The 27,524-nt window shown below is 39.6% G+C and overlaps 1 protein-coding gene across 2 annotated transcripts in view; it reads right to left on the minus strand.

Moving 5' to 3' along the window:
- The window catches only part of FBN1 (fibrillin 1), a 278,955-nt gene that overhangs the window by 132,596 nt on the left and 118,835 nt on the right, over positions 1-27,524 (minus strand). For both annotated transcript variants that reach the window (XM_060174616.1, XM_016185653.2), the window contains exons 7-8: positions 9,021-9,218; positions 4,659-4,784 (exon numbers count right to left, since the gene is read on the minus strand). In XM_060174616.1, coding sequence (XP_060030599.1) covers positions 4,659-4,784; positions 9,021-9,218 — 324 coding nt within the window. The remainder of the gene's footprint in view (positions 1-4,658; positions 4,785-9,020; positions 9,219-27,524) is intronic.

Here is a 27,524-nt window from a genome sequence, read left to right on the forward strand (position 1 = left end):
GATTTGAACCTTTTAATTTAGACAATCCCACCAGTAATAATGTTGTATTGAGTGCGGTGCATTGTTTAAATGTTGAATGCCTGTCAACTCCTCACAATCTAACTGCAACTTTTAAGACCTGATTGCTATGACTCTGGTGCCCATGAATATAGCTCTTACAGATAAGCAGCTTTCCCAAAGCTGATATGAATAAAACCTGAAATAGATTTTAAAAAAAGAAAAAAAACAAGATTCAGAGCTCAGAGATACCTCAGTGGTAGAGCACAGGACTTGGCTGGCTGAGGACACAACTCAACTCACCTATGTAGTATATGCTGGAGCTGAGCAATGCACACATATTCTCTCTCTCTCTCTCTCTCTCTCTCTCTCTCTCTCTCCCTCTCTCTCTCTCTCTCTCTCTTACACACACACACACACACACACACCTTTTTTCAAAAGAACAAAGAGGTTCATTTATAAAATCATGCCAAACCCAGGTCTCCATCTGGCAGGGGCTGGGTGGGGGCAGGAGTAGGGTCTTCACTTGGGTGCACATCTCCAAAGGTCACAAAAAATATACCACAGCGTGCACCATCCCAGACCTCCAGATCAAAATGAAAATAGTCCAGGTCAGATTGCTGGACTTGTAGGAGCTGAACCACTCTGAACTCCCACAATGCCCACTCCTCAGTGGCCTACTTGTCAACATCATGGGTCTTTCTGCTTTCTTGAAGCAACCTGTTTTCTACTTTCCTGAAGTGACTTTGCTCCTCAGTGCCATCATCTCACAGCAGTGGTGGGTCAGGACTTCTGATTTCATGACCAGGCTGTGGTGACATTCCCCGATAATAAAAGGCCACAATGAAATGTTCGAATCAGATTCACCCTCTGAAACTCATTCAGATTGATTTATTATTTCTCGGGGATCTTACCACACTGTGTTTATCTCCTCTTAATTGAATTTCAGGGTATCTCCAGCCAAGAGAATTTGAGAATGTGGCCTTCTCAGCATTTTTGTACATCAGTCTTAGACTAGATGCCGGCCGTAAGAAGGAAATCAGTTTGGGGGGCCTGGTGGGGATGGTGGCTTGGCAGGAAAAGCTACTTCTCAGCTCTAGATACTAGGCACTGTTTCCTTGGGGTAGGAGGGAGAGCAGAACTCCAGGAAGGCGACTGCCCCTGGGTCGCTGCCTGTGGCCTTGCTGACTCTTGCTGTGAGCATGAGAAGGGACAGAAATGCCAGGTCCCTTCCTTCCTGGTTTGCTACCCTGCCCTTAGTTCTTCCTCTTACTATCTCACCTCCTCTGTAGTTTCCTTCCCTGGAAACTGTCCTGTCCTCGCTTCCTTCTACAGGAGGGAAGAAAGAATATGCACAGCATGCAGGTAGGACAGGCATCTTGGGGTCAATCAACTGTCTGAGAACTGGAAATTCCATTTAAGAGCTTAGATTTCTTGACCCTGCCTGACTAGATTAATAACAAACCACAAAAATGTTAACACAAATCATTACCTATATCACTGAGCCTGTGATATTAGGCACAATAAATGCAATGTGACTACAAAGTAAGCAAACTGACTCATCACATCAGGCAAGAAGGCCAGCCATACATACAGATTTTTAGTCTCATCGTGTATGCTGGCTTTCCTGGTCTTTATTCAAGCAGCACCAGCTGATGAAGCACACAAGAAAATAATGAGGAATGTGAACAGGGAGGCTGGATCACAGCACTGGAGAGAGGCCCCAGGTATCACTGTGTTCTGCTTCCTCATGAAAGTTAGACAACAGGCCTGAGGAATGGTGCACTTGGTTGAGTGCACACTCTAGCATGCGCAAGGACCCAGGCTCAAGTCCCGGAACCTACCTGCAAAACAGATAGTAGTGAAGCATAATGGCAGGTGTCTTTCTGTCTCAAGTGCTCCATCTACAGTTCTATCAGCTGAGCTACTGAAGGGTACCCTCCTTCTCTATCCCTGTTTCCCCTCCCTTCTTAATCTCTCTCTTTCCTATCAAATAAAAAAGAAAGAAAAAAAAGATAACCAGAAGGGAGAAGTGAATTCATTGTGCAGGCACCCAACCCCAGCAATAACCCTGGTGAAGTTAAGATGATTTTCCCCCCTACTTTTTAACTTTTCCATGCAAAAAGAGTAAAGGAAAAAGGGGGGGGGGAGGTTTGGCCAAAGTGTTTTGTTTGTTTGTTTGTCTGACTCTTGTACTGACTTTTAACATATAGCCAGAAAACAATATTTGTGGAAAAGGATTAAGTAATTCTCCACCTGAATTCTTGGTTCATTTGCTATACCACCAAACTAAGTTTCTTAACACTGACAACAAGGTTTTGAATCATTTTTCTTACAATCTGAGTGTTTGTGTCTTCTGTCCAGTTCCTATCCAGAGAAAGTACTCAGTTCTGACTGAGTTAACTTGCTGATATGAGAAAGAGGCCAGGAAGACAGGAAATGATGCTAGTCCTGGCTTAAAATAGCCTTAATTACAAAAAACAAAATAGACCATATTTTCCTTAAATCTTAAGCTGAATATATTAAGTTAGGAAAGTTTAGAAGTGTTACACAGTATACAATGTTGGTGTGAGTTTTGTATGTGATAAGCAGCAGTAGTTATTGTCATAAAAAGATGCATACTAAAATATCTGGTATTCATAGGTATTTACAATATTAGGAAAAAATGGTGTCCGATTAGAGATAATGGTTTGCTTTTAGAAAAGAAGACAATGAACTAGCATATAGCAATCACTAGGACTGAATTTTAGCACCATATGAATGGCCTCAAATAGGTCACTTTGTTTAACAAAGACATAGTCCCTTCATTTACAACATGAAAGGGAAGAACTAGGTAAATTCTGTGCCCCCCTTCAGTGTCAATGGTCTAAGTTTTGTTTTGTTTTTTAACTTAGATTCACAAACTTCTGGATGTAGCACAACGAAAAAGGGCATTCTCTGAAGGAGTGAGGCCTTGGATTAGATGTCCAGTAGTGTGAGCATATGTACCCACTCACACATAGTCACATAGAAACACACACACACACACTCACATAGAAACACACACACACATACACTCATCAACTTTACTATTCTTTGAAGATAACAATATTTTTAAGAAGTGCTAATTTCTCAGAAAGAATTAAGCACTTTTCACAATTATCTTAGATAGCTTCGTATAATATTTCAAGAATATATCTCTATAAACTCTATCATGGGGGGCCAGGCAGTAGTGCAGAGGGTTAAGCACACATGTTGCAAAGCACAAGAATTGACTCAAGCATCACGGTTTGAGCCCCCGGCTCCACAACTGCAGGGTGGTCACCTCTCAAGCAGTGAAGCAGGACTGCAGGTGTCTCTCTCTCTCTCCCACTCTCTCTCTCTCTCTCTCTCTCTCTGTCTTCCCCTCCTCTCTCCAGTTCTCTCTGTCTTATCCAACAACAGTAACAATAAGGACAATAAGGGCAACAAAAATGGGGAAAAATGGCCTCCAGAAGCAGTGGACTCATAATATAGGCACTGAGCCCCAGCAATAATCCTGGAGGCAAAAAGAAAGAAAAATTATATCATAATTAACTTACAAACAATGGAACCAGATAAAGAGAATTATATCAGAGTTGTATTGTTCAGCTTTATGGCAAGAAAAATGTTTCACTTCTTATATGAAATTTGTCATTTAAATCTGTCTTTCATGCATATGCTAATACCATGTTTAATCACAATGACTAATGACTCGAACTCAGAACAATAGTTAAGAATTTAGAATGAACTATTCCTGTTAGTGAGGATTAGGAGTATAAAATACAACATCAGTGGCTTTCTACCAAAGTACATGCACCTAAAAGGAACCTCATATCACAACAGTTAGTGGGTTAAGAGTGAAGAAAAAAAAATTCTCTGCTGAGCTTGGTAAGAGATACAGCATTGAAAATGCTGAAACATATTTGTCAGGTATAATATGTCTAAAAATACCTGTGCTCCTCAAGAAACAAAGTTCAATTTTACCTACTGCCTGGATGTTTCTGTCTTGCAAAACAAGTGGATTTATTATACTTGGAAGTCAGAGCTTTTTTTTTTTTTTTTTTTTTTGCAGATAGCAGTAGTGGCAAGTGTGAACATAATCTCTGAGCACATTTTTAGAAATCCAATCTATAAACTAAATCCATATACATAAATTCATCTAAAATTATTTTTAGTTTAACATTAGAATGTTTCCATTCCATAGGCAGAATAGAAAATTCTATCCTTGCACTAGGAGCACAAACATAATAAGAGCTGATAACCCCCACCAATATTTTAACTAGAAAACATCAGAAGATATGTCATTTTTGAATGATATATAATGATCAAATTTAAATTCATGTCTCTAGAACTATGCAAAAAACATGTGTCTTGAACATTTTAACCCAAATACTGGTTAAAAAATATTTCATGTTTTAATATTTAATTTGATTCAGATGGATATCTTATTTTGGGTCTATAAAAGTGGAAAAAGCTGCAGGGTTTTTCTGGTTCAATAGAAAAAAAGGCATATTATTCTTGGTAGGAATATTATATTTACACACTCACAGGAATGACAAAGACCAAAAAATTTAGGAACAATTTGCAAAAAAATAATTCATCACTGACTTGGGTTTTGCCTTCCCTTCCACCCCTTAACTGCAAAGCATGATATTTCTTACCTTCACATTTTTGTGACACTTCATTAAATTTGTGTCCAGCTGGGCATTTGCATTCAAAAGACCCAACAGTATTAATGCAATTTCCTCCTTGACAGAGCCCAGGGATGGCCTGGCATTCATCCACATCTGTCAGATTTTAGGGGAGAGAGAGAGAGAGGGAGAAAGGGAGACAGAGTCATACAAAATTCATTGCAAAAGAGAATGAAATACTTTTCCCACAATTATACAGCATGACCATAAGCATATCCTTATATCAGTCTTGTACACTTAACCCACTGCACTACCACCTAACCCCCCTGACCATAAGCATATCAATGAGTTATTTGTCCATCACTCTTTGGGGGGATATGATGCAAGAAACTATTTATTGCAAGTGCATAACATACAATAGATGATTGTATGTTATTATTAATATGTATGTTATTATTGGGGGCCAGGCTGTGGCATACCGGGTTAAGCGCACATAGTACAAAGTGTAAGGACCTGTGCAAGGATCCCGGTTTGAGCCCCCAGTTCCCTCCCTACCTTCAGGAGGGGGAGGTCACTTCACAAGCAGTGAAACAGGTCTGAAGGTGTCTGTCTTTCTCTCTGACTTTTTATTTTCCCCTCCCCTTTCAATTTTTCTCTGTCTTATCCAATAAAACAGAAATAAAAGATGAACTACTATAACTTGGTCAATAATGTTGAAAAGGAGGTCACAGGTATTCTTTACTTTTCTACCTTGCATCTTCCCTCATGTAGAGAATACTTGTAGTAATTTTGTGGGTTTCAATAGACAGGTTACAAAAAATACAGAGATGCAATGGCAAAGAGGTTGACAGTAAAAACCAGAGTCATTCAAGAATTACTTAGAATCAAAATGCAACACAAGTCTGTAACACAACTGTCTTTAAGAGTTGTATCTGCAGGGTAGTTAAAACAGAATTTGATTAAAAATCACTCAGACTACACAATACCATTAATACTTTTATACAAATGAACTGGAAAATGTTTCCCTTACATTTTGTTAAATTGTTTTTGCACAGTAAAAAATTAAGCAATCCAAGAAATGAGGTCTGAGACTGTGAGAGATTCGAGTCCCAGGTTTATCTCTATCTTGTTGCCGACTTAACCTCGCTGGCAGAACAACCAGCAGAGGGAACCTTAATCAGAGTAAATCAGCTTAAAACTCAGGACTTGAGTTAAAATGTTAAATCCTAGAAGATTCTGTCTCGCCCTGCCCTCTATCCTCTGACCTTCTAACTACCTCTTCATCTCAATCCTTTCCACACATATTGGATTTCTTGCCACTCCTCAAATGCATCAAGAAGCAACTGCCTCCAGGCTCTGTTGTGATGGCCCCTCTGCCTGGACTATTCTTCCTCCACACAGAGGCTTGGCTCATGACAGCCCATTCATCAAGTGTCTGCCCTAGTGGCACTGTGCTCTGACCTGTTGCTGGCTAGACAAACACCAACACTCAGTCCACGTCACTCACACCCTTTCTTACTCACTCATCCAACTGACCTAATAACCTAATAACTATCTGCTTGCTTTGCTTGTTATATAAATAGATTCTCTCCCATACAAGCTTCCAGAAAGCAGGTTCATTGTACATTCTGTTCACTTCTATATCCTTAGAAACTAAGAAACGATTTGTCAGCCTACATGTGAACACAGATAGGAACTTTCCAGGAACACAGTTAACCATTCCAGTTAGGAAATATTGTACATTACTTTCCTGCATCCATAGCACACAGAAGCCTGGTTTAATCAAGAACCCCCGAGGCATCAGTCAAATCTTCCTTCATCTACTCTCAGTCTCCACTTGGGAATCTGGAAGCCTAGTGTAGTCTTCAGTTTTAATCTTCATTGTGTGGAGCAAGAGAGTGATTGGCAGTTATAAATCTCCCTATTAAAATAATCTGTGTTAAGAAAAACTGGCATGGGATGGGAGGCAGTAGAGCACCTGGTTAGGTGCACACAGTACTAAACACAAGGACCCATGTAAAAATCTGGGTTTGAACCCCTGACTCCCCACCTTTAAGGGGGACATTTTACAAGTGGCGAAGCAGGTCTGCAGGTGTCAGTCTTTCTCTCCCCCTCTCTACTTTTCCCTCCTCTCTCAATTTATCTCTGTCCTATCCAATAAGATGGAAAAAAATGGCTGCCAGGAGCAGTGGATTCCTAGTGCTGGCACCAAGTCCCAGAGATAACCCAGAAGGAAAAAAGAAAGAAAGAAAGAAAGAAAGAAAGAAAGAAAGAAAGAAAGAAAGAAAGAAAGAAAGAAAGAAAGAAAAAAAACTGGCATGCAGAAAAAGGGTGCTAAAAGAATAAGAGCTTGTTTTGGTATAAAAATGTCACTGTTTTAAATGGAAGGCCTTGGACCACAAATGAATGACTATATGTAAAAGAAAATTAAATTACATAGTATGGCCAACCTCAATTTTGTCTTAAACCAGAATTTTCCATCCTCTTGATTATGCTAAACATGTTTATTACAGTGTTACTTGAAATTAAAATCATACATATAAGTACAACTAGAGGGTCTTGTTGACCATGGTCTTTAGCCAAGAAGAAATATATGTGCACATATTTTTACACATATAAGGATATTTCTCCACTGCCCACCAATTCAAAGGCTGAATATAGAATAAGTTCTTTTATAAACTCATTTGCCCGTAGTCCCTTACATCTGACCCAGGAACTAAAAACACCAGTAAGGAGAGAGAACCTCAAGCTGATAGGTTTGTTCTCAGGGGAAAAAAAAAAAAAAAGACGTGTCTGTTGAAGAGTAGTGTCAGGAAGGGACAGAAAACACTGCAAGAGTTCAGACTGAATGAAACTAAGAGTAAAGTTCCAGAGCAGCAGTCAGTTCTCCCCTTTCTCTCTTCATCCAGGCCATAAGGCTCTCAACATTGGGTCTTTTGGTCCCTGCCCGTGAGTCAATCCATGGGTATCCGTGTGACTTCAGAACATCAAGATTAAGAAATTCTTCAAAACAATTTGAAACTTTCTAAGTATGAAGCATCAATGAAGTCACCAAAGAAAACTCAGCTTACTTTTTTTTTTCTTTCTTCAAGTTTTGCCTTTTTTTTTTTTTATCTGTTTAGTCTATCAACTTACTTTTTTTTTTTTAACACAAAATCATGCCATCGACCCCCTGGCAGCAAGAAGTCTTGAAGTGACTTCTTATTGCTGCTGATATTCAGCAAGATACATTTAATATACAAAGTAGCTGTCCCGTACACAGAGATGGCAGCAATGAAGTCAATAGTACTTATCGAAACTGGAATTTATTGATGCAGAATTTAATGGAGACCCACACAACTGTGGGGCTCAGCAAAATTTCAGTGTGATTACATATCGTCCTCAGAATTAACACAAGAAGCACAACAAACTGTTATCTGTTGCCTTAGAAAAAGGATCCTCAGGCTGGGGAGATAGTGTAACAGTTATTTAAAAGACTTTCATGCCTAAGGTTCTGAGGTCCCAGGTTCAGTCCCCAGCAACACCATAAACTAGAGCTGAGCAGGGTTCTGATCTCTTTCTCTGTATCTTTTACTCTATCTCTCATTAAAATAAAATAAATAAAATATGAAAAAGAAAAGGCATCCTCTGGCTCTTCTGAAAACATTGTGACTTCCTACAAGAGCACTGAAGATGTCTGAAGGAAACAGATTCAGCCTGGGAGTTTTCAGTCCTATCAGTTTAGTGAGGACTGCCTCTGTTCACTTTCTCCTGTTTCCTGCCAGACATCCAGACAATAAAAGAATTTGTACAGCTGGAAGAACAGGAGTAAAAGCCAAAAGCAGAGTAAGTGCTTCTATGGGCGACCAGAGAAGAAGCAAGCAGGCAACATCTGGGGATATTTAAAATGGTGAAACAAATCCTAATTTATTTCTGACTTGTTAATAAAAAATTTAAAAAAAAGCAAAATGTAGTACGCAAAACGAAGAGAGGAACGGTTTTCTTCAGGTCAACTGAGTCCATCCTATGAGACAGGAAGAACTCCAGCAATTTCTGATGAAAGGAGAACAGAATTAAGAAAACAAAATAACTTGTTCAGACAGAAACTCCTCGTGGTGTTTCATAGGTCCTCATTATAATGTGCAGCATCGGTGTAAACAGAAAATCATACCACCCTGAAAACACCTCTGGGGTGGGAAGGGGGAACTGCTGGAAGGGGAAAACTCAGGGAGGCCAGATGTTCTCTCCAGAGAGTCGGGCTCTTGTGCCTGAGGTGGAGATCACGCCATCTTTGAAATCATTCAGTTATGTCTCTGACAGTGCTTTTCCATATGCTCCAGTCCCACTGGATGGAACCTGCTCTCCAGAGTGAATAAGATGCCTCCACTAATAACCCCATCAGCAGGGACTTACCTTGACAAGCTCCAGTGCGGATATTTGGAATGAAGCCCCTGCGACAGGGGTGGGGCTGGGCAGGACACATCTCGCACGGGTGTCCCCAGGCTCGGCCCACAGTAGCACAGCAGAGGGTTTTGGTGCAGACAATCCCACTGAGCTGTCCCTGGCACATCTGGTTGCTGACCACAGTAAAACATGGACCTGTCCGGTAATCTGCAAACAAAAAGTGAGGAGAACTTGAAAGTCCAGCAAAGAGGGAACCATCATGCAGAGGAACAGCTGCACTCCATCTGGCTTGAGTCCAATGTGGGAAAGGGTCTAAAGTGCTAGAGCCTCACAGCACTGACTCTGAGTGACGTCTGGAGTAGACCATTTGGCCTCTGAAATCCTCCTTAGTGGTACAGACAAAAGAAGGACAAAACACCAGTTCCTGTGCAAGCTGCAGCTGCTGTGTGCAGATCAGCTGAGCTAATTAATGGGACAGACTTTACAACTGTGCTGAGCTAGACAAATAGAGTATGTTCATCTACGCATTCCATTATTCAAGAAAAGTTATCAGTACCTTCTATGAATCGGTCCCTCTGCTGCTGCAAATATATTGGTGATTAAGTGATCACAACCCTGCCCTCAGGAAGCTCAAAGTCTACTGCTATTTGGATTGGAGAAAACAACAATAGATTTTTTTTTTTTAACTTGCCATGAGGCAAGTCATGGTACCTTTTTCCTAGAAGTCCCTTGAAAAAAGTAAGTGGTTATTATTTGGTTATTTTGGATTGAGTTCATTTTATTTCACACACACACACACACACACACACACAAAGGAATAAAAGTTACCAAAGAGAAAGACACCAGTTATTTACTCATATAAAGACTGTTTTAAACCAAAAAGGGTCAAGCTAAATTTGCGAGAAGTCTCAGCAGATAAAAGATCTCTCTCCCCCTCACCCCACCCCCCAATTTTTCCTCTGAAGGGAAAACAATCAATCAGAACTTAGCAGCAGCCAACAAGCAATTCACGCTAAGATATGTTCCAAGCGCAGAGGACCAAAGCCAGGCTATCATCATCTCCTCCCCCTCATCCCCAAAGGACAGATCAGGCCACAATGCCCCTTTCAGTTCTACAGTGGCCTGAACAGATAAGAAAGCTGGAATGTGGCAAGCCTTATGGGTGCCTATGCCACTCTGATGTCACATGCGTTCTCCTGTCATTCTTGGAAATGCACAGAAAGAGCGAGTATTTCCTGTGAGACTAGGGATGCACTAAATGACCCAGAAAGTTTCTTTTACCACTGAATTCCACAGCATTATGAAAATCACTGGGTGTGCCAATGAAACCACTGGGTGATTCTTTTTCTTTTTCTTTTTCTTTCTTTTTTTCTTCTTTCTAAGTGGCTCATAGGACACAAATAAATTGGACTGTCAAAAAAGTCATGGTGCATTTCACATAGAAAAACAGAAAAATACATCATGACTTTTCCAACAGCCCAATCATTTACAAAGGAGAACTCTTCAGTATAGTCCTGGCATAGGTGAAGGAGAAAGGGGTCCACAAGGCTGGACCATGGCAATGTTTGGACAGCAGCTGAACCAGGTCCACTGACAGAGGTATGCTGCTAGTTTCTGTGTCCTCTCCTACTTTCTTTCTGTTGCACACCCATTCCCACCTTCTATTTCAGTTCTGGTTTAATGACTCTGCACTAATATCCCAGCTGTCTTAATGCCCATTCTGGAAAATGAATCTTAAGAGAATCCAGAAAACAAAATGCCACTCAGTTAAGTTCATCAGGAATACAAAGCTCCGATGGTGACAGCAGCATTTAAGGGGGCTGGTTAAAATGTCTAGGTCCCATCTCACATCTCCCTCATGACATGACAGTACTTAAAACAATTCTGCTTGTGTGGATCGTTGATGGGTTAGGAAGCTTTTAGATCAGACTGCCTTGCTTTTTAACAATCATCTAAATTTTATTTATTTATTTATTTATTTGACAGAGACAGAGAGAAATCAAGAGGGAAAGGGAAGACAGAGACACCTGCAGCCTTACTTTAGCACTCATGAAGCTTCCCCCTGCAGGTGGGAGTCTGGGGGCTTGAACCCCAGACCTTTGCATATCATAACATATGCACTCAACCAAGTGCACCTCTGTCCAACCCCTATTTAATGCTTTTATTCTGTATTGCTAAAAAGCATAAGTATAGTGGACTCATGATTTCACAGATATGTGTACTATGATGGGAATGAATCAAAGATACACAGTGGAAAGAAGAAAATTAAATATGTACTGGTACAGATGATTGCAAACAAACAGGCCCAAAACTTTATATGTGGTATAGAAACTGCTAGTTATTTTCTCCATAAACAAATGTCAGGCCAGTAGTCCCCTCAAGCCTCTACTTGTGCAGACACTATCCATCCATCTCTACAGGTTAGACTCCAGACCCCTTCCTCAATTATTAGGTATCTTTTTCACTATGCTCATCCATTTTTAACTTACCTATTGCTTTTGATTTTTATTAAGTCAAATATTAGGTGCATTTTATTATTCCTTATACTATGCTAGTATCTACAGTATACAGTATCTACTTTTTTCCATAGATACTAAACTGAAACAAGAACACAAAAGTTAAATATTTTGTGTTACTGAATAAAATCTCTATTCTAATTTCACTTTGCTAATAGGGAAAAAAAATGTCATTCATCACCAGACTGGTTTACATAAAGTCACTATGGATAAAGTGTAATGCTTAAGTCATCTTCCCTTTGTAAACTAAGCTCTTCTCTGATCTAAGGTGTTATTCCATTTGAATATTTATTTTTTATTAGAAAATTATTATTCCAAGAAAACTAGAAAAAAGTAGCAATATATACATGAAGAAGCAAAATCCAAATGCAATTGCTCCCAAGGAAGCCCTTCATAAAACAATGGCTATGTTGTATTACATTGTATATGTGTGTGATTTTATTTTGTGGTCAGGGCTTTGTGCCTGCCAGATCTCATCACTCCTAGATAGTGGGTAAAAGACAGAGAAGGCGAGAAGGAGAATCAGCAGCAGGGTTCTTGCTTCACCACCTGTGAAGCTTCCTCTACATGGTGCTTCCTTGTGATGGCGGGGGCTTCAAATTCAAACGCCTGAGCATGGTAAAATGTGCACCTTATGTGGGTAAGCTATCGTGGGTCAACTAGGAATACCAAAGGAGACCACCTGGGACCACAACACTACGGGACTAGAATGACTTTGGGAACCCACCAAGTCACTGGTGAGTGCAAACACGTGTGGCTCGTGGACAGAGAGGAGCCCAAGGAGAGACTGAGTGGCTGGTAACAGTTCACTGGTATCAGCTGCGGCACCACCTCCAGTCTGTTTTACCAACAAAAAGACTGCTGAAAGGAGGAGAGGACTTCTCTAAGATTCACCAAATGCAACTGGGAGTCTCCACTGCAACTGCCCTCAGAGGCTGGAGCAGCAGGGGGAAGGCCCTGTGCTGACATCTGGGAACAGAGAACTGACCAGGAAACTCAGGAGAAGATCTACATCCTGGTGCCCTAGCGGTGGGGCTGTAAAGGGAGAGCCTTTCCACATTGTTCTCCGGATGAAAACATGGTGAATAATAGCCTCAGAATCTACAGACTATAAACAGGACTTGTTTAGGCACTCACAGGGCCCAACAGTGCTGCCCGGCTTGGAAGAGAAGCTGAATTGAGCCTAGAGTTTTGGATCCTTGGGGTGTGGCAGTCTCTTTGCATAACCGCTGTGATATCTCTCACCCACCCTGCTTTATCTCTTGGTCAGGAATGAGTGATTAAGCTAAGAAGCCTATTTATAGTTTAAAAGCCCTCAGGCTACCAAGCCTACAGTGTAGAAAAAGAACAAAAGAGGTTTTAAGAGCCATTGTTTTCCAACTCCAGGATTGAAATAATATTGAAACAACTGTTAATTTCCACAACTGTGAACCCTTTAAGTACCTTACTTAGATACAAGTCAATCCAGGCAAGAGTGATCAGTGATCTGAAAAGTATTGAGAGAGGGACCTCATAACAAACTCTATAGAATGGTTAAATCAACAAGTAGAAATATTGGAGAAATGAACTAGGAGAAAAGTCCAGCTAAAAGCCCCACCAAAGGTTGAAGTACAGAATAATGAGGTCAACATCCAAACGCTAGTTAAGGAAATAATCACAGGAGTGAGTAAAGAGTTTGAAAGAATTGTTATCAGAAATGAAGAAACAATAAATGAGACTCTGGAAGAAAACACTAATTATCTCAAGGTTATTAGAGAGCTGAAAGCTGAAATAGCTGAGCTAAGAACACAATTAGCTGAACAAACTGAAACAGTATCAGAATAGGGTAACAAAACAGATGAACTACGTGGGTGAGCTATCTCCAGGCACCCATGTTTTTTTTTTAAATTTTTTATCTTTATTTATTTACTTACAGGATAGAGACAGTCAGAAATTGAGAAGGAAGGGGGAGATAGGGAGACAGGCAAAGAGACACCTGCAGCCCTGCTTCACCACTTATAAAGCTTTCCTCCTGCAGGTGGAGACCAGAGGCTCAAACCTGGGTCCTTGTGCAATGTAACATGTGTGCTCAACCAGGTGTGACACCATCTGGCCCCCCATGTTTTATTTTATTTTTGTTTTTTTATGTTTTTTTTTAATATTTATTTTATTTATTTATTCCCTTTTGTTGCCCTTGTTGTTTTATTGTTGTAGTTATTATTGTTGTTGTCGTTGTTGGATAGGACAGAGAGAAATGGAGAGAGGAGGGGAAGACAGAGAGGAGGAGAGAAAGACAGACACCTGCAGACCTGCTTCACCACCTGTGAAGTGACTCCCCTGCAGGTGGGGAGCCAGGGTTCGAACCGGGATCCTTATGTCGGTCCTTGTGCTTTGCGCCACCTGCGCTTAACCCGCTGCGCTACAGCCCGACTCCCCATGTTTTATTTTTTAACCACAGATTATGAATTGTAAAATACACGCACTTAAAAACCCACTGTTTTTTCACTGAACAATACCAAAAGCATTTCCCTATGTAATTAAATATTATTCCAAGATAGGATTTTAATTGCTGCACAATTTTCCAATGTCATAATTTATTCAATTTATTAAATGTGTATCTTTTAAAGTGCTTCCAGTTATTCATTATTCTACACTATAATCAGTGAAAATTACTGATTAATTCTTTTTAGGATGAAAAATATTTAGTGTCCTACACCAATCATTGAGGCTTTTATGACAATATGTCTGAGACTAGCAAAATCACAGATTTAGGATCAGAGAGATAGTTCAGTGTGTTTGAACATGGCTCCCTTGCCTGGGGCCCCAGAGGAACCAAGTTCAATCTCTGGTACCACCAAAAGCCAGAGCTAAGCAGAACTCTGGTCTCTTTTCATCATAAAAATAAGTAAATTTCTAGAGACATATTTTCAATAAAAAATGCTGATCACAGAGGGAGAGGCATAATCTGGATGAAATAAAATTGGATCAAAAAATCTCTTGGAAGATAAATGCTGTATTAGCGTGGTTTTCAAATGTCATTCCGATTTGGCAGTAAATGCTTTTTGTCCTGCGCTTCATTTAAATTGCCAAAATTATGCTGTTTTTAGTCCAATATTCCAACCACAAGAAAAAAAATTCCCCACACTCCCAATTCTTCACTAATAATCCAATTATTTACAATTATTCCCATATCATGATATGAAGCTAAATTTACATATTCTTATTTGTTTGCTTATTTGTTTAAGAAGGTGCCTAATTCAATGCTCAGGGCAACATCTGACTTAATACTTCCACAAAAATCATTATGGCTAATGCAAATAAAATTGAGTATTAAAAATACTCCCTGTTTTTAAATTGCTCTACAATCACTTTTTTATAAGACCTCCATGAACTAGGACAATAACTCAAGCTTCATCAAAATTAAAATGTAATTTTAATTATTTTTAACTGGCTTACGCCAGTGTGGCTGGTTCATGGGAAATTCTGCCTCTCCGTGTTCCCATTCTGAGTGGTTAGGCTTATGGATCATTCTCCACTCCCAGTAGATTTGGCCCTCAGTCTGGGTCTGACCAATGTGTGTCAGTGCCTCCAACTCCAGGTTCCTTCCCAACTCCACATGCTGGGGCCTAGCAGCATTATTTATCTTTCATTTGTAATAGGTCTTCAGCCTCAGGCAAATGCAATGAATTCTTGACACTCCAGACCAGTCACTAAACCACAAACTGCAAGGAAGACACAAAGATGTAATTTGGGGTGCTAGACTCCAACTATTATTATTTTTTAAATTTATTTATTGGGGAATTAATATTTTACATTCAACAGTAAGTACAATAGTCTGTACATGCAACATAATATTTCCCAGTTTTCCATATAAGAATACAACCCCCACTAGGTCATCTGGCATGCTTTTTGGACCTGTATTCTCTCCCCCATCCACCCCAGAGTCTTTTACTTTGATACAATGCTCCAATTCCAGTTCAGGTTCTACTTGTGTTTTCTCTTCTGATCTTGTTTTTCAACTTCTGCCAGAAAGTAAGTTCATTCCATATTCATCCTTCTGTTTCTGATTTATTTCACTTAACATGATTTTTTCAACGTCCATCCAAGATCGGCTGAAAATGATGAAGTCACCATTTTTAATAGCTGAGTACTATTCCATTGTGTATATAGACCACAACTTTCTCAGCCACTCATACGTTGTTGGACACCTGGGTTGCTTCCAGGTTTTGGATATTACAAATTGTGCTTCTAAAAACATAATGTGTACACAGATCTGTTTGGATGGCTGTGTTGTGTTCCTCAGGATATATGCCCAGGAGAGCAATGGCAGGATCACAGGGTAGGTCCATTTCTAGCCTTCTGAGACTTCTCCTGACTATTCTCCACAGAGGTTAGACCAATTTACATTCCCACCAGCAATGCAGGAGGGTTCCTTTGACCCCACAACCTCTCCAGCATTTGCTGCTGCTACCTTTTCTGATGTATGACATTCTCACATGAGTGAAGTGGTATCTCATTGTTGTCTTTATTTGCATTTCTCTGACAATCAAAGACTTGGAGCATTTTTTCATGTGTTTCTCAGCCTTTTGTATCTCTCTTGTGGTGAATATTCTGTCCATGTCCTCTCCTCATCTCTGGATGGGGTTATTTGTTTTCTTGTTGTTGAGTTTGGCAAGCTATTTATATATTTTGGTTATCAAAATCTTGTCTGATGTATGGCATGTAAAGATCTCCCATTCTGTAAGGGGTCTCTTGGTTTGGGTAGTAGTTTCTTTTGCTGTGCAGAAGCTTTTTCATTTGATGTAGTCCCACAGGTTTATACTCGCCTTGGTCTTCTTTGTAATTGGATTCGTTTCATTGAAGATGTCTTTAAAGTTTATGCTGAAAAGAGTTCTGCCAATATTTTCCTCTAAGTATCTGATAGTTTCTGGTCTAACATCCAACTCCTTGATCCACTTGGAATTTACTTATGTATTTGGTAAAATATAGTGGTTCAGTTTCATTCTTCTGCATTTCAACCCATTGTTTCCAACACCATTTGTTGAAGAGACTCTGCTTCCTCATTTAATAGTCTGGGCACCTTTGTCAAAGATTAGATGTCCATAGGTGTGGGGGCTTACTTCTGGGCTCTCAATTCTATTCCACTGGCCAGTAGGTCTATTCATGTTCCAGTACCAAGCAGTTTTGATGACAATGGCCCTATAATATAATTTGAGATCTGGGAGTGTGATGCCTCGGGTTCTGTTCTTTCTTCTCAAGATTGTTTTGGCAATTCTAGGTCTTTTATGGATCCAGATAAACATTTGTAGCATTTGGTCTATTCTCATAAAAAAAATGTGATTGGGATCTTGATGGGGATAGCATTAAATATGTATATGGCTCTGGGTAGTATATTCATCTTGATAATGTTAATTCTTCCAACCCATGAAGATGGGATATCTTTCCACTTGTGTCTTTTTCAATTTCCTTGAGTAGTGACTCATAATTTTCAGTATACAAGTCTTTCACTTATTTGGTTAGGCTTATTCCTATATATTCTATTGTTTTTGTTGCTATAGTTAAAGGAATTGATTTCTGGATTTCATCTTCTTCTTAGTGTTTGCATAGAGGAATGCCACTGATTTTTGAATATTAATTTTGTAGCCTGACACCTTACTGTATTGCCTGATGACTTCCAAAAGCTTCTAGCTGGATTCTTTAGGTTTTTCTATATATACTATCATGTCATCTGCAAATAGGGAGAGTTTGACTTCTTCTCTTCCAATCTGTATCCCTTTAATTCCTTGCTCCTGCCTGATTGCTATGGCAAGAACTTCCAACACTATGTTGAATAGTAATAGTGATAGTGGGCATCCCTGTCTAGTATCTGATCTGAGGGGGAAATGCTTCCAGTTTTTCTACTATTGAGTATGATGTTGGCTATAGGTTTGCTATATAAAGACTCCACTATCTTGAGGAATTTTCCATCTATTCCCATTTTTTGTAGTGTTTTGATCATGAAGGGATGCTGTATTTTTTCAAAGGCTTTCTCTGCATCTACTGATATGACCACGTAGTTTTTGGTCTTGCTTTTATTGATGTGGTGGGTCATGTTGGTTGATTAATGTATATTAAACCAACCTTGCATTTCTGGGATAAACCCCACTTGGTCATGATGAACAATCTTTTTAATATACTGCTGTATCCAGTTGGCTAGAATTTTGTTCAATATTTTAGCATCTATGTTCATCAGAGATATTGGTCTGTAGTTTTCTATTTTTGGTTGTGTCCCTGTCTGCTTTTGGTATCAGAGTGACGCTGGATTCATAGAAGCTGGAAGGGAGTATTCCAGCATCTTCAATCTTCTGGATGACTTCTAAAAGTAGAGGTAGTAGTTCTTCTTTGAAGGTTTTGTATAATTCATTTGTAAAACCACCTGGTCCAGGACTTTTATTCTTGGGAAGGTTTTTGATAACTGTTTCAATTTCATTAGCTGTGATGGGCCTGTTCAGGTTATCTAGTTCCTCTTTATTTAATTTGGAAGTTCGTAGGTATCTAGGAACTTGTCTATTTCTTCCAGTTTCTCTAGCTTGGTGGCATATAATTGTTCATAGAAGCCTTGCATGATATGTTGAATTTCTGCGGTGTCCATTGTGATATCTCCTCTTTCATTTATGATCCAATTTATTTGGGTCTTCTCCTTTTTTTTTTTTTTTTTTTTTTGTTATGTGAGTCTGGCTAAAGGTTTCTTGATTTTGTTCACTCTCTTGAAGAACCACCATTTACTTTTGTTGATCTTTTGTATGGTTTTCTTATTTTCAATATTATTTATTTTTGCCCTAACATTAGTTATTTCTGTCCTTCTGGTTGCTTTAGAGTTCCTTTGTTCTTCTTCTAGGTCTTTAAGATGTGCAATCAAGCTGTTTATTTATTTGCTTTTTCTTGTTTCCTAATGTGTGCTTGTATGGCTATGAACTTCCCTTTCAGTACTACCTTAGCTGTGTCCCAAATTTTTGATAGCTTGAGTCTTCATTTTCATTGAAAATGATTGATTTCCTCTTTGACCCAGTAGTTGTTAAGATGTGTACTGTTGAGCTTCCACATTTTGGGACTATTACTAATCTTATGTTTATTGTGAAGTGTTAGTTTAATTCCTCTGTGGTCTGAGAAGATGCTTGGGATGATTTCAAGACTCCACTTATTTTTAATCCTTCTCTTCATAAAAATTAGAGGCAAAATAGATGTCAATATATAGATGACAGAGAGGGTCACAACATGATTATTCTTTCCAGGTAGGTTGCCCTGGGACTAACTAGGCTTCTAAGATGTGAAAATTCCATACAATCTTCCAAGGGTAGAGTTCAGAGTACTTTCAGTCTGAGGAAATTTTAAGAATTTCCTTGACCATAATCATTCTCATCCCATCTGCTACAACCTCTTCTTTCTCTAATCACTCTTTAGTCATTCTTAATGTTGGGATATAACTTAAATCACCTGGAGAGGTTTTCCAAAATAATGATGTCTGGGCCTTACCACTCCTCCCAAACTCCTCCCACACTCTCCTCCTTGGGTGTGACTCAGAAGATGAGGCACAGGGTCTGGGTGAGCATCCATATGTGGCAGAAGATCCCCAGTCATTTTGCCTGCTGGAGTGCTTACTGAGGAGTACTTGTGTTTCTTTGTTAATTGAAGGTGTTTGCTGATATTTACCTTAAAGTCTAGTCTTAGAAAAGGGGGAGGGGGGGACCATACAGCAGTATCACTGCTATTCAGGGTGGCCTGGTACTTTTTTCAGCAACCAGAATGGCACTTTTTTTCTCAACAAACATAATACTCATTTCTAGTCACGTTAACCGACTATGAAGACTTTGCCATGTTATTTATTAACTATACCATCCATAGGCTCAATAAGCCAAAGAACTAATAAAAATTCAAGCAGGCCACCACCTACCATCTACTGTTTTACAGTTAGTTAAGTGCAGATTCCAACTCTCTCCCACCCATTGTTACAATGCACACTTATTATATACAACATCTCACCCCACTGCCTCCCACTCACAGCTTCCTTGTCCAGGGCTGGAGTTGGGACCTGCATGGAATTCCAGACGGATTCAACAGCCAGAAGCCAATGAAAGCATTGATCAAATTTGTTATCAGTTGTACTGAAAGTTAACTCACAGTTTCCTCCTGACTTACACTGTCACAGAATCTCCAGATCACTCTGAAGGTTTCCCATGGCTCCTGATGATGACGACTAGAAAGTACTAAATATCACCCACGCATTTTATTCCCAATGAGTCAACCCTTAATCTTTATAAAATTTTATTTTCTTTCTTTATTATTGGATAGAGACGTACAGAAATTGAGAGGGATGGGCGAGATAGAGAAGGAGAGAGACACAGAGACATCTGAAGCCCTGCTTCACCACTCATGAAGCTTTCCCCCTGCAGGTGGGGACTGTGGGCTTAAACCTGGGTCCTTGTGCACTGTAGTGTGTGTGTGTGTGCTTAACCAGGTGCACCACCACCTGGCCCCTTCAACCCTTAATCTAGTCAAGCTTCTAGACCTAACTTTCAGTGGAAAGGACATATGGAGATAGAAGAACAAGATAAATGACTCTACAAAGAAATAATCAGAAAGTCTCGATATGTGATTGTTTAAGGCAACTGTTCTGAACTTCCCTAAAGCAGATGATTCCCCATCCCAAAAAAAGTAGGAGGTTTCTGCTATAGATTAAAAAGACATAATAACCAAACCTGAAATCAACATGGTTTCAAAAATAAACAATTGGGGAAATTTTATAAGGTATGAATAGTACATGATTTTGAGAAATTGTTTTTTTAGGTGTGATAACTAGATTATGGTGTTATAGGAGAATGCATTACTGTTTACATGCAAAGTGTCATGATGTATACAACTTACTTTTGATTATTCTTCCAACTTTAATGTGGCTTTTAATTTTTCATAATAAAAATTCTTGGGAATTCCTTTCAGGGCTAATTTTAATATGCAACAGTGCCCCTCCCATTATATTCAGATAATGTTATTTTTAACAAAAAAAATATCTTATTAACTTCCCAATATGTATTGCTTCTACCTAGTACTACATGCTAGATTAACTGTGATACATTGTATATTACAATATTTCTTAAAGATTATGAGTTTGGGCCAAAGTTTACTAAACCACATCATATAAAATATTTATTTTAAGCAACTGTGTCCAACTATGGTTTGCCACTAAATATCTTTTAAGCATTTTAGGTATAAGCATATGAATAAACACAAAATTACCTCTAGGTATTTTTTCCCCAACTTTTAAATATATACAACAGAAGGAATGCTATCCCAAGAAGAAACTGGAGGGGACTTTAGAGACTTGGTGCATGAGGGTGGATTAGGACCTAAATTGGGTGGGAGCAGAGGTGAGACTGTTTTGCAGACACCTAACACATGACAAATTGCACTCAAGTGTCCACAACTGTATTGTAATCCAATAATGTCCTAATAAAGTAGAGTTGAAGTATATGTACAAATATATCAAGCAAGACTAAAGAAACTAGGTGAATTTACTGTACATCTTTTAATCTCATATGCAGATTAAGAAATTATCCCCAACCTAGGCCATAGTTCTGTGAAAACCAATTATATCAAACAGCAGCAATTCAAGTACAGAAAATTGCTACCACATTGTATCATGTTCCATGATGAAGAAAACAGTAAGCAATCTTGTCCATGGAGGAGAATATCTCATTTCCAAATAATTGGTTACCTGGCATAATTTGTTCCCTTGTTGTAGGTCCTGTGTATCTTTATTGCTTTTCATTTCCTCCAAATTATCTGTACTATCTATACTAGAAAAAAAATGAACAAGGGTATACAGAAGTCAAATTCTGATTTGGGTAACATATTTACCATCAAGATAATAAAATCATAAAAGAGTGTCTTCATTTTTAATGGTCTTCAAATTCCACTCTGAAGAACCAGCTGATTCTGATTTATACATTTTTAGAATGATTTGTACAGATGCCACGTTAAACTGCAGCTTTACCACGGAGCATCAACCATTGAAGGGCAAGACAAACACAATAGCATTATATAACCATTTGATTGATTTGTTCGTCTGAATTGCCTCAAAGTCAGCAAGTATAAAATAGTCTCTACCATCTAAAAGCAATGATTCTTAAAAAAAAAAAAAAGAACAAACAGTCTTATAATTGATAAGATTAAACATGACAACATCCAGAGCTAATATATTCTTAGGCCAATTTGTAAATCTCAAAAGTTCCTCGTAATCTAATTTAACTTCCAAATATAAGTTCTACAAGCAGTAAATTAAATTCCTGAAAGATCTTAATAGAACTTTCAATAGGTAAAGCTAGAAAATCATTATTACAAATGAGATTTTCCCAATCAGAGGATAAAGGCTTTAAATAATAAAGGGGCAATAAAAAGAAATTGACTAAATGTTCGACTACAGTTACATTAATACGAGGCACCTGGAGGACGTAGTGGGGTTGAATTGTTATGTGGAAAGCTGGGAAATGTTATGCTTGTACAAGCGATTGTACTTTATTGTCAACTGTAAAGTATTAATCCCCCAGTCCCCAATAAAGAATTTTTTTAATTAGGCACCTTGATTAGTCAAATTCTTTTGGGGGCTGTTCTGTACCAGTGGTGGAGGAGGTAGTGAATAAATCAAACATGCTATTGTGATCAAGATATAAATGGGGATATCTAGCTTGGGGAGAGTTATCAGGGAAGACGTCTCTGAAGAGGTGATATCTGAACTGAAGTCTAATGGATGATAGCAAGCCAGTCATGCAAAGTAAGTGCCGTCATGCTTAAAAAAAGACACTGATTCTGAGCTGGAAGATGGCCTGGTATCTCTAGTGAAAAGAGAATGGTCACCGTGACCAGAGCTCAGAGAGCAAGAGGCAGGACAAGTCAAGTTTTGGATTATACAGCACATCCCAGACCACCCCCAAAGAGTTTGGATTGTGCTTTAAATTAAACAGGAACTGAAAACATGTGATGTTCTTAGTTCTTAGAGTGCTGCCCGGGGTGCTGGGGGGGAAGGGGGGAGGGCGTTCAAGAATGGAAATGGGAAGGGTTTGAGGTGAGGATGGTGGTGGTTTGATGAAAGTGGTGCACAGGAGTAGAGACAAGCCGGCAGGTGGGGGCGAACTGGAGTGTTAAACCAATAGCACATAAAGGTGAATGTAATGTGGAGGGTGAGGGAACATGAAGAGACAAGACTGACTCTTGAGTTTCTCACTGTGGAGGCTGGAGAGATGGCCAGTCAGTTACTGAAGTGGAGCATCTGAGGAAAGACTTGGTTCCCAACAACGAATAATCAGTACACACATTCTTAATAACGTCACAGTCAAGTGTAGGGAGGCCAGTTGATTCAGTGAGGCTGGTCTTGTATAAAAGAATATTATGTGGAGGATGAGTGGTGTTGCTCTGGGTCCAGTGCATATGCTACTGTGTGCAAGGGCCCAAGTTCAAGGCCTCAGACCCCACTTGCAGGGGGAATGTCACATGAATGGTGGAGCAGTGCTGCAGGTCTCTCTCTCTCTCTCTCTCTCTTTCCCCTTCTCCCCCCTCAATCTATCTCTGTTCTACCAAAAAGATAAAAAAATAAACTACAAAATAACAAAAGTATATTATTTGTAAATTACAATGCAATCAAAGCAAAACAAAGCCTGCATGTAAGCATATGTTGCCTTAGTTTGTGAATTTTGGTTTTATCATTCAACCTCTGATATCTTTTCTTTCTTTGTGAACATTTAGTCGTACCCTACTCAGATATTTATATATATAAATTTATGGTTGAAATTCTTACTTCAGACATACTCGGCCAATTCTCACAGAAACCTGAGCATTAAGTACACAATGGCTCAGACCAATAATATGTGACGGAATCCTGGCGTGGTGGGTGGGATTTCCTCCAGGGGCACTCCACTGCTGCTTCCATGAAATGACAGGGCAAGGGAATCCAAGCCCACTAGCATGCTAACTGCCAGCCCCAAGTTCACTCTACAGGAAACACATACATACCACATTCTTGTGATATGATCAATTCTCAGAGATCTGGTGAAAAACTTAAAAGGACAAAAGTTCAGCCATGTCACCATGATGAAGCAAAGCCCCATATAAATGTGAACTTTCCGTTCTATGGAGAAAGATGGCAGAGATGCACTGGTTGGGAACTGCTGTTTCTAAAACTGGCTTTTTACCAGCTTACTTATTCATATGAAATACATAGGTCGCTCATTTCTCTCTTTTTCCCTTCCTTTTTTTGTCAATGCTTCTGTCTTCTTCTTCTTCTTCTTCTTCTTCTACTACTACTACTACTACTACTACTACTACTACTACTACTACTACTTCTCCTCCTCCTCCTCCTTCTTCTTCTACTACTACTACTACTCCTTCTCCTTCTCCTTCTCCTTCTCCTTCTCCTTCTCCTTCTCCTTCTCCTTCTTCTTCTTCAATGAAAATAAATATATGCTGGATAGAGAGAAACTGAGAGGGAAGTGGGGGGGGATATGTAGCACTTTTTGTTTCCTCCTACATCATGTGTGGGACCTAGGGCTTGAATAGGGTTCCTATGTATTGTAACTTATGCATTCTGCCAGTGAAGCCACCAGCTCTACCAGATGAGCCTTCTCCCTCCATCCTCCCTTCCTCCTCTCTCATTCTCTCTTTTCTTACCATACATATATACCCACTGAGCTATGCTCATATAATAGCAAGTAGTTCTCAAGGTGACCCTCTTATTCTCAGGATTTTTCTTTGGAAGAAAATATCTGATGAATGAAAAAATTCCTGAAACTGCTTCCAGCTTGGCGTCTGGCACTGAATTCAACTGATGAAAGACAAGTTGGAAGAAAGTACAAGCATTACTCAGAACATGTGAGTGAGCTGTGCAGAAGGCAAGCACAGAGGCTGAGGGGATGGGAGAGGCAGCAATACCAGAACCCAGTCACAGAGATTCAATTAATCAACAAAAGATGAGAAGAGACAAGAGCTTCAGGCTCAGAAAACAAAATAGGGCAACAGACTAAATTTCTAAGAAACAAAAGACTAAAGGTCTTAGAACCCCAGAACCATGCTTTTTTCACTGTTATCTTAAGTCATTTTTAAATTAACTTATTTATGGGGCTTGGTGGTAGTGCAGTGGGTTAAGCACACATGGCGCCAAGCACAAGGACCGGCTTCAAGCCTCCAGATCCCCACCTGCAGGGGAGTCTCCTCACAAACAATGAAACAGGTCTGCAGGTGTCTATGTTTCTCTCCCCCTCTGTCTTCCCTTCCTCTCTCCATTTCTCTCTGTCTTATCCAACAACAATGACAGCAATAACAACAACGATAAACAATAAGGGCAACAAAAGGGGGGGGATAGCTTCTAGGAGCAGTGGGTTCATAGTGCAGGCACCAAACCCCAGTGATAACCCAGGAGGCAAAAAAAAAAAAAAAGCTTATTTATTTTTACCATTTTATTGGAGAGTTAATGGTTTACAGTACAGCTGTAGGCACATGGGTAAAATTTCTCATCTCATCCTGATAGGTGTTGGCAAAATATTCTCACCCCCAATTTAGGTCCTTTTCCACCTTCATGCAGCAAGACTCAGAAGTCCCCTCCTAGCCCCTTTTTCCCTACACTCCTTCCCCAGATCCTTTGCTTTAGTACAACACACCAACAGTCATCCATTTTTTTTAATATACCACATTGAATGGCACTGTGTCACCAACTAGTCAATCAACATGGTCTCTTGATAGTCCCACCACTAACATATAGGCATTCTGAAACATGCATGTGTTTTATCTTATTTTATCTTACTTTGAGCAATTGCACAGATAGTTACCATGCTCCCTGGAAGTAATAATTATGTCCCCAGATGCCCTGGGTAGATAATCAGAAGAACTAAGTATTAATTGTATCATACAAGAGGGCAGGCCAATCTAGTTGCAGCTAAGGTGAAGCCTTAGTAAAGCCGGTGGGAAAGTGGTGTACAACTCAGGAATGTCCATTCCATAGGACAAGAAAAAAAAGTCTCTAATTGCTCCTGAGACTATGAGGTCTACAGCTATTAAACTATAAGCTGCTTGAATACTGAAGGGGCACTGTGTTACTCTGTTCTCTTACTGCTTCCTAAAGATTTACATCAGCTTGGCCAGACACTGGGGTTCCATCTGACGCGGCTAGTTAGATACGTGCAGAAAGTGCATATGGTTAGAAAATAATCAGACAACATTCAAAGTGGTTTAACATGCCCCAAGAGGCAAGCCGAACACCACAATTTCCTCCAACTGTGGGAGGAAAAAACAACTTGAGCCAGATTTCGGTTCCCTGGATGTAAGAACAGGTCTACATTGTATCCCCCAGGATATTCATGAAGCATGTTAACAATAATTAAAATTGAATTTTCCAAACCTTGAAGGGTAAAAAGTCAGCAATATAATATCAGTGACCTTGGGGAATATTAGAATTCAATCCACATCTTATTCACCATTCTGGGGTTTAACTACAGATAGTCAAAATTCACAACTCCGTATAGTTATGATGATGAGGGAAAGAGATAATATGGGAACCACAGGATGTGCTACGGTTTTAAATACCGTAAGTTTATTTTTCAAAGTAGACGTTTCTCAAATGAGAGCAGATTTTAAAGAGGTGAACCATATGGATAAATAGGGGAAGGCATTCCAGGCAGAAGCGGGAATCTGCACAACACAGATGCAGAGGTAGAAATTTGCACAACACACTCCAGAACGAGGGTGGAATGTCAGCTAGCAGAGAGTTGTGGGATTCCAGGGCAAAGCCTTATCATCTTTTGTGAGCCCACCTTCTTTTTCTCAGAAAGGAATTAGCAGTTGCCAGAGGAGTAGTGTTATCAAATTTACATTTCAACTAAATGGCTCTCACTGCTCTGTTAAGAACACTAAAGGGGCTAGTGACATTAGCAAAAACAGAAACATGAAGGGAAGTTTGGAACTTCTTTTGTGTCATAGAGACTCCATCTTGACTCTAATTGCTATTTGAAATTTCTGGGTAAAAAGAAAGCAGCTGGATTCAACTCCCTACCTATCAGGGAATAAAGAAAAAATTCTATTTGTGATTTCTCCTTATCAGCAATTACAGATAGGAACTCCCAGAGAATATCTACTCAGTTCTTTCTTTTAGGTAATTAGGAAAGAACAGGAAGGCCATCCCGATGCTTATTGTATAAAAAGACCCTGCATTGTAACATCTCTCTCTCTCTCCCTCCTACATTGCAGCATCTCTCTCTTTTTCCTCCTCCTCCTTCTCCTCTTCCCTACTTCCTTCCTCCTTCCCTCTCTTAACCAAGTACTAGGAATGAACCCAGTACCATTTATGGTATTGCTGTGCAGCCTCTCTGGTCAAATTTTCATCCTATATTTTGAAAGACTAGGGTAAGAAAAGGAGAGACACGAAAGAACTACTCCACCATCCCCAGAGCCTTGGGAATGAGAAGCCATGCACTTTTCCCACTGAACTATCTCTCTAGCCTCCATTACAGCACTTTGTTTCCAGACTCAGAAGAAGCAATCCAAAGTCTCAACTATATGGCCTGCATTTAGCTAGACCGCACTCCTATGCTTAATCCTTTAAAATTCCATTATGCTCTTGCCCCTGAGGAACACATCTTGGGTTTGCCACTTGGTTATAGCTCTGGACCATAAACACTATTCTTAAGTAAATGCTTTCTTAACTAAAAGAAAAATCCAAAACTGTTACATGGACCAAGCATTCTCAAGCTCTACACGCAAGCAAATACCTTTTACCCAAACATACTGGGTCCCATTTCCAGCAGTAGTTTTGTTTTTCTTATATATTTTTAAAAGCATTTTATGTGTTTATTTATTGGGAGTCAGAAAAGAAAAAAGGAGAGAAAACTAGAGCACTGCTTTACGGTTCTTCTAAGCTTCTCCTCTGCAGGTGGTGACCAGAGGCTTAAACCCAGGTTCCTGCACATGGTAGCATGTGTGCTGAACTGGATGTGTCATGCCCAGC

This window comes from Erinaceus europaeus, chromosome 16 (assembly GCF_950295315.1).
Source record: "Erinaceus europaeus chromosome 16, mEriEur2.1, whole genome shotgun sequence".
Taxonomy (NCBI): domain Eukaryota; kingdom Metazoa; phylum Chordata; class Mammalia; order Eulipotyphla; family Erinaceidae; genus Erinaceus; species Erinaceus europaeus.